We start from the raw sequence: 13,206 nt of genomic DNA on the forward strand, positions 1-13,206 counted from the left end.
GTTTGTAATGTATGCATGTACTGCACTTATTTCTCAGATTTAAACAGTTTGCCTTCAAGGACTCACAGGCAGAAAAATCACTGCATGATGCAGCTTCACCAGAGTGTCCTTCCCTTTTACACTCTTTGACTTGTCCTTGGTAGTGAAGACAAACCAAAGATCACACACTGTTCAGGACTGTTCATGGTAATACTTAGGGCACCACAACAGATTGATTTGTGCCCTGCAATTTTTATCACAATGGTGAAACAACAAAGCCTAACTGTATTCTAGCACACTTTACACATGAAAGAGGCAGTCATGATCCAGAAGATGGTATTTTATTAATGTCTCTTAAAAACCCCTGCATTTTTCCCTCCATTTTTAATGTCCAGATCTTCTAGCCTGAAGTTCTTATTTAATGTATGTCAGTAAGGAATTCACCAAACACTTAACAGAAGAGTAAGTAGATATCTGAATTAAAAGAATATGTCAATATGTGCCTGCATTTGCTGCAGCAACACTTGGGCAGCTTCTTAAATGAGGATAGACATGAACTGAAACTAAGTTAATAATTTTAAAAGGAAAGAGCCCTAATGGCTAGTTGGTTTTGTTTACTCGGTTCTGGGCTATTTGTCAAAGTTTAATACAGTCATCAGTTGAAAGTCAACAGCGCAAACATTATGCCCCTGAGTACTCCACCTCTCTGCCTTCATATAGTTTAAAAAAAACTATCAAAATGTACATTTTATTAGTAGATTTTATTTTTTGCTGTTCTTCAGTGACACATTTCCATTTAACTCACAAAACCTGCATGAGTTGACAGTCACCTGTTTTAAAAGACAGTTGTGCCTGGTTTTAGATATGATAACATACATTCCTGTGTTGCAATGCTGGACTGTTATTAAGTATGAAAGCAAGCATTTGAAATACTTTAAAATAAAGAAAGTTACAATACAACTTAAAATTTAAGTAGTTGCTTCGTGTACATTTTAATTTTGCAACAAAACAGTTTCAAGGACAGTGAGCTGAAACTTTTATTTCATACATTGTTTCCCTGTTTTGTCATCCTCAATTTGTGTGTATACCTTTGACTTTTTAGTGTCTCCTTTTTTCCTATCTTCTCTTCTAAGTAAAAATTTCATGAGTTAATACATCATAAATTGAAGCCGCTGAAGTGTGAAGACACAGCCTCTAATTCTGTCCATCCATTCCTGCCATCTGAAAATGAACCTCATTCTTCTTCACCATCCCCAAGTAAGCCTATAGTTGGATTCTTTTTTTTACCATATAGTCGTAAGACCAGCGTAAGGAAACAAATGAAAACCCAACAGGCAGAGATGAATAGATTAGAACTGCCTTCCACATAGGCATTTAGGCTAATTAACTGATCATGGAACTGAAGTCTAAGATTTGATTCATGAATTTAAGCACTTCTAAATTGGACACATAGAAAATAATGGTATTCACCTCTAACAACAGGGGAAAAAAAAACCCCATATTTTTATTCTACTTCTCATATTATTTTTTATGAAAGAGGCACATTTGACTGGGCACTGGCAGAGGTTGCCCAGAGAGGTTGTGGAGTCTCCATTCTTGGAGACAGCCAAACCTCACCTGGACATGGGACTTGGGAAATCAGCTCTAGACAACCCTTCTCAAGCAGGGGGTTGGACAAGGTAACTTCCAAGAGGCACCCTCTAAACTCAGCCATACTGTGATTCAATAATAAACAGTCTCAACAGCACCTGACCACACATTTTTATTACATCCTTTTGGTAGCAGAATATAAAATCCAAACTTTAAGAAGTATAGTTTCTAGTTCCACTATCTACTTTATGTATTTTTGACCACATTCTTGGGTGTAATAAAATCTGTGCAGATTCTCCAAAAGTCCTCTGTATTCTTACAGGCTTTTCTAGTAAAAGGCTAGCTGTGCTTCTCACTATGCTTCTGCACTTGTCTTGCATTTTCTCAAACTTTCTTTTCTGACGCTGTTTTTCTCTCGTTATACTGTCACAAGCTCTTCACTAATCAACATTTCCACTTTTTTTTCTTATCAGTACTTAAACAATATTTTTTGAACAGTGCCCTCTTATTTAAACACACACAGCCTTTTAAACGTTATAATCTCACCTGACAATAAAACTTCTTATTTCTAATACTTTTTTCCACTTACGAGCAATAATCTGAAGATTGGGAAAATTTAGTAAGTCAGAAATATTGTAACTCAAATTTTAAAAACAATTAGTTTTAAGCCACATCAGGTTAAGATGTCAGAAGCCATCTCAAGATGTTAAGCCAGATCATGTTAATAGTCTTCAGTATTCTTTCTGCCCATTGTTGGCATCAGTTATAGTAACACCACAGCAGCAATAAACACACACTCAAATAAGGTCAGGTGGGAGTTTTAATATCAGAAAAGAAGGCTTAATATTGGCTGCTGTAATCATAGTCATTCAGCTTACATGCTAAGGCAGTCCTAGATAAATCAGTAAGCACATTTAGGCTTTAAAAATACAACACAATTAAACAAGGCACAGATTTTAGCAGAGAAACATTAGAAGTATAGTGTCAAAATATAGAGTCTACAGCATAAGTCAGAGAAAGTATAGTCTCAGATAAAAAGGGGAAGATGTAACTCCTAACACACAATGACTATACTCAAAATAGTGGAAAGGCTGAATGCTGTCTCCTATCGATGAAAGTTCCTCATCTGTACAAAATACATGGAAACTTTCAGCACACAAATCTACACTAAAGTGCCACAAAGATTATTTTCACTATCAAGTTTTCATAAATAATATTACTTTTGCGACTTACACACTATCCACTTTAAAAGACTTAATCATTTTAAAGCACTTGTAGGTTTTGATGTATTAAAGACAGTTACTGTCTGAGAGATCTTGGACAGTGAACAAGGGATCTTACCCACTAGTTCAGAAATCTGAATTACATACAACTTTTTGATTCAAAACCTCATGTTCCTAAAAACATTCTGGTAGTAAATGTGCAAGGGTACTCTGTTTAATTATTTCAGTTTTAACTAGTTATTTTTTGGTAGTATTCTTTCCCCAGTAAAAGCTCACAAAAATCTGTGTTCTAAGTTAAAAAGATAAACTTGATGGACAAAGGGAAATTAATAAGTACAAAGCGCTATATGATATCTACTCCAATTAAATATTTATTACAGCCACAAGGTAAAAAAAGCCAAGACTTCAAACTGGAATTGCTGACAGAAATTGCGCTGTAGTAATAAAATAGGTATCATATAAGTTTTATCTCTGTCATGAATATCAGTTCTTTCTGTATATTTGTTTCCATTTTATATATTTCCACAATAAATACTGGCTTAATAAAAGTGCGGTGCAGGCCCAGCAAAGAGTTCTCAGACCTTCCCCCAGCTCTGGGATTTGGACCCAACTCCAGCCTGGTTGGGCCAATCTGGCGCCTCTAATATCACTATTTAAGGACAGAAATCTGAAGTGTGTGGAGGCAGGTAGAAGGGAAGGGCAAGACGGAGGTGACCACATGGACCACATGGAGGTAATGACACTGGGCTCAGAGCTGTGAGCCCAGGGAAGAGAGAAGGGGTGGGGGAAAGGTGATCTTAGAGAGCTGGTTGCACTTCCATCATGCGCCCTACTCTAAGTTGTCAATTGTACTTTGTGTGGAATATCACTAATGCTTGCCAGGCATCAACAATGTTTGAACTAGATAGAACACAATGTGGAAGTTCCAAGTAAAAGTAGTCTCCCTTGAAATGAATCATTATAATAGAAATGGAATAGTTTAAAATTGTTTATTGTTCACTCATAGTCATTCTTGACAAAATCTTGAAACAGACAGACTTTGTCCTAGGAATGTTTTTTCTTTTGTTTTTCCTTCATTTCTCCTGGTTCGTATAAATAAGCACTTGGCTGTCTTCCATAAATCTGACAGGCACTAGGGATACTTTCCTTTGACTTTTTTCAGGTTTTATATGCATCAAAAATTGATGTTGCCCTGAGTTTTTTATCCTGATGATCACTGGAAAGATTAATGAGGATTTACTGTTTTAGCTGCCTTGCTATGTGTGGCTAGGATTTAGTAGAGGTTATGTCTTCAGTCAATTTGCACAGAAGGGCAGTATCTTTACATATAACATAGTTCCTTGATATAAATTGGGTTTCAGTTTGTGTGTGTGTGTGTGTGTGTTTCAGGGTTTTTTTCCCCTTGTAAAACAGAATTGAGGTTCACTAGGAGACTTAAATTTTATCATCAGCATTATCTTTGCCCGTAAAAGGCTGCTGACCTGTCCACAAATTTTGTGATATTAGTTAAAATGCATCTGGAGTAGAGGGCTCTTCAGTGGCAACTCCTACTGTGAAACCAAAACAAATCCAAACCAAAACACTCTCTACCCAAAACCAAAGAATAATAAAATTTTAAAAAAAGAAAAAAAGTTGTCTGCATCTGGGTTTTCAGAAATTCACTTTTTACATCAGGCAGTCTTTGAGATATTCAGTAGTAGTAGGAGAATGGTTCACATCTGTTTCAAACATCTTATCGCTACCAGTCCTCCTTGCTACATTTGCCTGGTCCATACATAACATTTGCATGAGTAATACTTGTTCAGAATTTTCATCTGTTCTTTTAGAGCACTCACATTCTCTTCAAGCCCATGGACAAGACCTTTTCTTGTGTATGAAGCTCATTGTTAGTACATAAGCCAAAATGTGAGCTAGTGTCCAGCCACCTATGGTTGTAGTTTTACTAAAGATAGTTGGTTTCCCAGTGCTGTTCTCAGCCTTTTGTTTCTACGGCTGTCCTTCACACTCTTGAGACAAGGAGCACACATTATACTTACGGGTTCATAAGACCAGAAATTTTGTGGTTTGGTTTGTTGGGGGTTTTTTCCTCATACAGATAAAGCATTTGTCAGATCTGTAGTCAAAACAAACTGCATCCTCACAGTGCTTTTCTAAAGGGCTTTCTATGCATGGGCCAGGTGTGAAAATGCAAAGCTGGACCTTAGGATGATGGTGCAGAGGAAATACTGCCAGACCTCACATGACTTCAGTAATCAGTCTGAGCATTGGACTGCTTTCATTGCAGTCATTTTGCAGTACAGTTAGTAATGAAAAAGTGATCAAAACGTTTGAATATGTGAATCTGCTTTCTGTGAAGAGTCTAGATCCAGCCTGCTGTCACAGTACAGGTTTTCTAAGGCTCTGTCTTGTCTCTCTGTTGAAGTCATCTTCCTGAGGTAATATAGCAGATGACTTCCGGGTCTTGTCTAATTGTTATGTAGCCTGGAGCAGAGAGAGTTCATCCTGATGTTCATTCCAAGAACTGAAATATTTAACTTGAGTTTGTTTTACATTTTCCTTAGGTTAGGCTATTTCTTTGTGGCAGTAGCTTGCTTTCTTCATTTTAAAAATGCTTCTCAGAGAAGTAATTTTGTTAGCTGAGCATCCAATGTGGGAATGTGCAATGATATAGGATTGGAATTTATAGTATATTTAGGATCACATTTCATTTATGTCTTCAGTGTAGTGCTGATCAGGTAAAATCTTTATGAAGCCAGGTTTGACAGTAGTGAATCAATTTGAAGAATATAAAGATTGAAGCATATATTAAGATAAACATATCTGTTGTGGTACCGTACTTAATGCCATGTAATGTGTTGCCTACAAATCTAAAATAGAAAAATATATATGATAGGCTCTGAAATAGTTATTTGGTTTTGAAAGGTTTCTTACAGAAATTACCCTTTTCCCAATTCATTTCTATGAGAACAGCAAAAAGAAAGGTAGTAAAAATTTCCAGTTCTACGATCAAGGGAAATAGAGGATCTAGACTCATCCTTCTTGGTTTTGCTCCAATTACTGTTTTTTCTTTGGGGAACATGCTTATATAAATGAACAGTAGATAACTTCAGAAGAAACTATCCTCTTTCTACTAGAATTTTTCTCTTAATTTAAAAAATTGCTGCTTTCCATAATTGGATTAAATGAAAGGTTTTGATTGAGTCATTGAACTTTGGCTAATGTTCTCTAACAAATTTAATGTCTTGGGGGATTGGAGAGTCTTCACAGAAGAGATAAATAAGCCAATGTACAATAAAGCAGGTTTTTCCTATGGACCTAAAGTGGGTTTCAAGCAGCTAATACACCCAGTTTAACCTGTACATCTGCCCCCAGTGAAGATGATGGCATTCTTTTATAGCTTTAACCTCTTGCTAGAACAAGCAATGGGAGTCGCAGTCCTTCAGCAAGCATTTCGAAAAAGTTCCAATTCTTGCATTGTCCTTGCTGTGTAAGATGTTTTCAAATTAATTTTACCTTTTAAAAAGCAGCTAAAAATCTCTGCTTAATTTCACTAGGCATTTATAGAATCATCATTCCATGTGCTTTTCTTGTTTAGGGGAAGTTAGTGCAACGGATGATTAAAAATGTATGGGGTTTAGAAGTTTATTACAGAAAACAATTACTTAAGTCTACTGACTACACAGTAGAGTCTTCCACGAGTCACTACAAGAATGAAAATAAATTCTCTAAAGCATTGCCAGATTCATTTAAACTCTTTTTTTTCCAAATCACAGTGCAGTAAAAAGAATTAAAACAAAATTCTCTATTGTATCCACTACAGGAATAAACCAATCTATAATATTAAACAATAAAAGGAGATTACAACAATCAACACATCAGTGGCAGCACTGGAGCCAGAATGCCAAGATTCTGGTTTAAATCTTTTATAAAAAGATAATAAGATAAGAATCTTTTATGCCGACAAATTCCATATAGCATTCCCACAGAAACAGAAAGTAAAATTGAAAAACAGTGGCTTAATAATGAAAGTGCCAAACAAAACATGCCTTACCTGAGTTATTCCACTGGGAGGGATCTTGGATGACTGCAGCTTCTGCTTCAATAGCTCAGGATCACTGTGGCGGAATGGGCACCCTGACAGTAAAAAACAAGCAAGCTCGTAAACAAGGCTGTTTACCCAGGAGTTAGTGCAGTAAGGCACTCAAGAGACCAGCTAAGTTGTTCCTAATTGTCGAACAGTTTATTAATAAGGAAGTTAATTGTCTATGTGTATAATTGCTTACTTTTTTCTTTTTTTTTAATAATTACTCCACTGCATGATTACCAGGGCACCACAGGCTCAAGAGTTCCATAAAATACCCCAATAAAAGCAGGCCACAATTCTCTTTCACTGACAGGAAAATGGTTTTAGTTAGTTCTCTACTAACAAGGATAATGCTGGTACATTTAACAGCTGTGACATAAATAAAAAACCAGGAAAAGATATGTAATGAGAACCAATTGGTCTTTAAAGCATAGTCCTTTGTAAAAATATCACTTCATAAACACCTTAGAAAGTTCCATTACACAAGCTGCAAAATATAAAGGGAATTTTTTTTATGATAGTTCAGGAGCTAGGTAAACATTAACCTGGCTACATATCCAACTGCCAATGTGTGCAAAATAAAGATGAAAAATCAGAGGAAGAGTTTGGACAGAACTAGATAAAACTGACCAAAGAATGAACTTTTAGAGCTCTTTTTGGGGACAGCACTCAGGAACAACCGACAGAGACCACTGAAGACCCTCTCAGAGCATGCACAGTAGACTTCTTAGAATGACATAGCAAACTTAACATCACACGTAAAACTTGGACCACTTATGTAATAGATTTACAGTACACGTGTATGTTAATGGCTTCGTGTATAAGTGCTGCACAGAAAGTCCCGTTGCTGTGCTTGATTTGTGGAATTACCACAAAGCACTTGGGCTTGCACAAACCTGAAATAAGTCAGCAAAAAGGGTTGGAAGGGACCTCAAAATATCATCCAGTCCAAGCCCACTGCCAGAGCAGGACCACCTAGAGTAGGTCACACAGGAACTCATCCAGGTGGGTTTTGAATGTCTCCAGAGGAGGAGACTCGCTTGTGTGTGTAATTACTGGCAAGTTGTACACCTGGTAATGACTCCATCTTTCAGACAACAGTTCCACCACCTTAAGAGTTAGGATTTTTTTGACCCAGAATTAGTTTTGAAACACAACTGAGGTAACAATCTGGTACTAGAATAACAACAGTGAGGTCAGTGCAGGTTTTCCATGCTTAGTCATATAGTCTTTGAAGGTTCTGAAGTACCCTAGCAAACAACAGAATTCCTGTACAATTGAATTCATATCTCAAAACACCACTAATTGGTAATTTTTTTAAGCATCTGTACATTTAAATTCTCCTTGCACTACGTGACACGACGTATGTAAAACCGTATCAAGAGCAATCAAAACAAAACAGTGCAAGACCACTCTAGCCTTGAAATTAAATATATTATTCAATAGACTACAGGAGGCAATAACCCTAGCCAAGGGTTGTCACTGTATTTAAACTTTTTTAACTCACCATGATAATCCCCTTGACTTGGTGGATTGGACATGATGATCTTCATGCAGCTGTATGGGGTATAATCAACTCGCTTTCCTTCCTTTCCATAGTTGTGGCGGATACTGTAAGCATATCCTTTGTCAAACTACATTTAAAAAATAATAATAAATGCTTAAGATATTGTGCCAATGATTCTATTTGCTCTGCAAATAGAAATACTGGGTAACATAATAAATCTTCCAAATATACTCAAACTGTGAAAACTGAAAATTGAGCTGCTTGCTGCTAACTTTGATTTTTATCTCACATAGATCTGTATGTGCACAAATATGTGTTTTGCAGACACATCACAGAAGTGTGCCACTGTACTAATTTAAGGTCTTTTCAGCTGATGTGTTAATTGCTTTAAAGATAAAGATCAAATTTTTGAACCCCATGATGTTAGTAGACAGAGAAAAACCAGTAATTTAAAATCTACATAAATATCCATAAACTGATTGCTTTCTCAGGGAAAAAAATAGAAACATTGATTTCTTTACTCAGATTCACATTCTTGTTCTCCCAAAGCATAATGCTTCACCTATACTTTGTTTCAGCACGAAAGTTCAATTCATCAGATTCTAAGATGGATTTTACCTTACTTGTATAAAAGAGAAAGATTTTAGCAAAGCTCTCTTGTCGACTGATAAGACTACCAACTCCTCTAATAAAATGACATCTGAAGTAATACAGATGTAAACAAACATTTATCTTGGCGGAGAACAGTGGTATCAATATATCATTTTTGGTAAGTCCTGCAAAGAACATTCAATGACATAAGTTCATATCATTTTGTACGTGGCAACCGGTGACACAAAATCCATAGTAGAATCAGATAATCTAATGTAAGAATTCCATTAAGTTGCACTAGCTACTATAACACATCAAGGATCGTTTGTTCAAATACCATACTTCTAATAGCAAAAAACTCAAATGAGATAAAATAATTAAGCATCATATTTAGAATTACACATCTTCAAACCACAACAATACATGACAGACCAATACTGCTCTTGCTCAATTCAAAATTCTAGCATTAACCTTAAGTTCTGTACCTGAATATAAACAAGTCCCAAAAGAATTCATGTGTTCTTCTCAAAAACACTTCAAAATTATTTTTTACTCTGGTACTTTACTAATAAAAGACAAAGAAGTATAATGTACAGAGAAAAATCATTCAAGCATACAACTGGTAACACTTCTACTTCAAGAATATAATTTCTACAAGTAATTGTCTGTTTGGTCTGTGGTATACTCATATACCTATGAAATACCTTGACTTGCTAAAACATGTCTAAAATAAGATACAAAAGTATGTGTATTTCTCTTCATGTAAAATACTATGGTTTTGAAAAATGCAGATAATTAAAAATCTGTAACAAAATACACATATCACAGACACACAAAATCTGAAGGGCTAGAAGGGACCTCAAACCATCAACTAGTCCAATCCCTCTGTCAGAGTATGACCTCCTAGAGTAGGTCACACAGGAACTCATCCAGGTGGGTTTTGAATGCCGCCATAGAAAGAGACTCAACAACCCATCTGGGCAGCCTGTGCCAGTGTTCCCTCACCCTTACACTGAAGAAATTCTTCCTTGTATTTCTTCTGGAACCTCTTGTGTTCCAGCTTATACCTGTTGCCCCTTGTCCTATCATTGGACATAATTGAGAAGAGCCTGGCTCCATCCTCCTGACACCCACCTTTTATGTACTTGTAAACATTAATGAGATCACCCATCAGTCTCCTCCAAGCTGAAGAGCCCCAGCTCCCTCAGTCCTTCATCATCAGCGAGATGCTGCATTCCATCATCTTGGTGGCCCTGCACTGAACTCTCTCCAGCAGTATCCTGTCCTTCCTGAACTGAGTGGCCCAGAGCTGGACACAATATTCCAGATGCAGTCTCACAAGGGCAGAGTAGAGGGGGAGGAGAACCTCTCTCGATCTACTGCCCACAGCCCTTCTAATCCACCCCAGGATGCCATTGGCCTTCTTGGCCACCGTGGGCACATTGATGGCTCGTGCTCATCCTGCTGCACACCAGGACCCCCAGGTCTCTTTCCCCTGCGCTACTCTCTTAACAGTTCATTCCCCAACCTCTACTGGTACCTGGGGTTCTTCTTTCCCAGATGCAAGACTACACTCACCCTTGTTGAATTTCATCAGATTTCTCCCCACTCAACTCCCCAGCCTCTCCAGGTCTCGTTGAATGGCAGCACAGCTTCTGGTGTGTCAGCCACTCCCTTCAGTTTAGTATCATCAGCAAATTTGCTGACAGTGCCATCTGTTCCCTCATCAAGGTCATTAATGAATGTATTGAACAATACTGGACCTAGCACCAAACCCCTGAGGGACTCCACTAGACCCCGCCCTTTTGATCCCAACTCTCTGCCTTCTTCCCTTCAACCAGTTAACAATCCACCTCACTACCTGATCATCCAGCCCACACTTTCTCAGTTTTGCTGCCAGGATGCTGTGGGAGACAGGGTCAAATGCTGAAATCAATGTAATAAATGTGCATAAAAACATACACAGCCTCTGAAAACAAAATCCTAAACAGCACCTGATTTAAAGGGTAAAAGACAAACTTCTCTATCAAAATGCTGGTCATAATCAAGTCAATGTATCAAGAAGAGAAATATTCAGCACTCATTCCAAATAAAGCTTAAGACATTCAAAGCTCTGAACAAACATTGACTAATTAATCCTTACTGTGCTTATGACAAAGTGACTTTATTTTAAAAGATTAGGGATGAGACTGTGGGGAGCAGAGTGGGATAAAAGAGACAGAGCCGTGGGCAGGTTCCATGATGTAGGAATCTTATCTAGTTAACCCTTTGCTAAGAAAAGAACTGGTGGGTTGAACAGTAAATGAGCACTACTTTTGCTAGCTAGTAACAGAATTGGGGTTACCAGCACTCCATTAGAAAGAAAAGTAAGATTGTATGAGGACCTGCTAGAGGTGTAAGCATGGACTTCGAAAGGAATGGGGCAACAGGTACACTCCTCAAAAACAGTAAACATCAAATACAAAGATATTTTTATCTTAATTGCCAACCTCTGAGTGAGCCTGTTAAACTGAAGCCGGAGTCTGTGATCCTATAGCCACCTATTCTTCCACTCAGAAGCCCTGGAACCCTTCCTCTTTCTTTGCAAAATATGAATGAAATTTTATCTCATTTGTTTAACAAAGGATATTTGAGCAAGTAGTTACATTAGATTTTTTTTTTTAAGGGAAAAGCAAATCATGAATGCTTCAGGAGGCATTACTTCAGTTTGCCAGAAATTAAGACCCATCTTCAACAGTTCTGTACACGAAAATCTTGAGCTGTATTTATCACATCACTTGCTTTAATGCCCAGAGAAATTACTTTTACTACCTAACTCATTATTTTATGCTGAGAAGTAGCTCTTGCAGTAAATAGAAATAACAGCTACATAGTAATGCAACATGGCCTTGGGAAGGGTTGGATACATTCTCACTGCTTTCTCAGAATCCTGTTTGGATCTTAGTAGCTTTCACAGTGGCAGATGGCACAGCAGCACAGCTACATGGTACAAGTTTGCACACAGGCAGTTACATGCTTCATTAAGGGCTCTCTCATCCTTGCGATTGAGTGTTTCTTCTCATTGATCAAGGAAACAGCATTTCAGCAGCACCAACATCCGACAGGCTGTGTGGTCACCCTCCATGGGAAGAAACCATGAATTGTGGCACTTCATTTCAGGAAACACATCCTGCAGAACAGTGCTCTGTAGATTGAGGGATGAATTCAATGATTATAGCATCGTTACAGTTGGAAGAGACCTTTAAGATCATCAAGTCCAACCACTAACCTCACACTGCCAAGCCCATCACTGAACCATATCCTTCAGTAGATCATCTGTGCATCTTTTGATTATCTCTAGGGACAGGGACTCCACCACCTCCCTGGGCAGCCCTTTCCAATGCTTAATAACCTTCTCAGTGAAAAAGTTCTTCCTAAGCTCCAATCTAAAACTCCCTTGGCACAACTTAAATCCATTTCCTTGTGTTCTATCATTCGTTACTGAAGAAAAGAGACCAACTCCCACCTTACTACAATTCCCCTTCAGGTAGTTGTAGAGAGTGATCATATTTCCTCTCAGCCTCCTCTTCTCTAGGCTAAGAGGCTATCAGACTCACTCTCTCCTAATACCATTACTCTAGGATGTGCACAAAGAAAAATCCCCCTCAAGAGTAACCCCTTTTGCCAACGAAAGCACCAAGGTACAGTTAGACATGTTTGAAATGTGCAGAAATAAGAAAGCAGAGATAGGGAACTGTCCCTATTTTTTCTATCACCTCAAACTGTAAGTGGTAGGATTTTCACAGTTCCTTGAACAAAATAAACAAATCATATGCAGCCCACATCATGCACGTAGGTGTTGACAGGGTCATTCAAACTGCCTATAAATTGCTGTGTTGCAAACCGCTCCAGAAAAACAGTTAAAAAACCTGTAAAATTACCATTACAGTATATTTTAACTGCAAGCTACTAAAAGGTCATTATGGGGAAAAAAAATGTAAATGGTCAAAAGTTGAATTAAGTGATTACAAAAAAAATCATGGTTTTGGTGATGGTCCTCTAAGAACTTTTGAGGGTTTTATGGAAGTCTGATATGAATTTGCTCAACAATAATGATGCTGAAGGAGTGTGTACATTTCCCTTGTACTCTGAGATGAAAGAAAAGAACACAAAGGCAAAAAATTGTTCTATTATCACAGAAAAAAAGAACAGGTATGCATATACATCCCACCACAACCGGTGCTAAATATCAA

At 37.6% G+C, this 13,206-nt stretch overlaps 1 protein-coding gene across 1 annotated transcript in view; it reads right to left on the minus strand.

Moving 5' to 3' along the window:
• PRIM2 (DNA primase subunit 2) overlaps positions 1–13,206 on the minus strand; it is a 106,388-nt gene that overhangs the window by 8,081 nt on the left and 85,101 nt on the right. The window contains exons 11-12 of the mRNA XM_061990217.1: positions 8,384–8,510; positions 6,844–6,926 (exon numbers count right to left, since the gene is read on the minus strand). Coding sequence (XP_061846201.1) covers positions 6,844–6,926; positions 8,384–8,510 — 210 coding nt within the window. The remainder of the gene's footprint in view (positions 1–6,843; positions 6,927–8,383; positions 8,511–13,206) is intronic.

This window comes from Colius striatus, chromosome 2 (assembly GCF_028858725.1).
Source record: "Colius striatus isolate bColStr4 chromosome 2, bColStr4.1.hap1, whole genome shotgun sequence".
Taxonomy (NCBI): domain Eukaryota; kingdom Metazoa; phylum Chordata; class Aves; order Coliiformes; family Coliidae; genus Colius; species Colius striatus.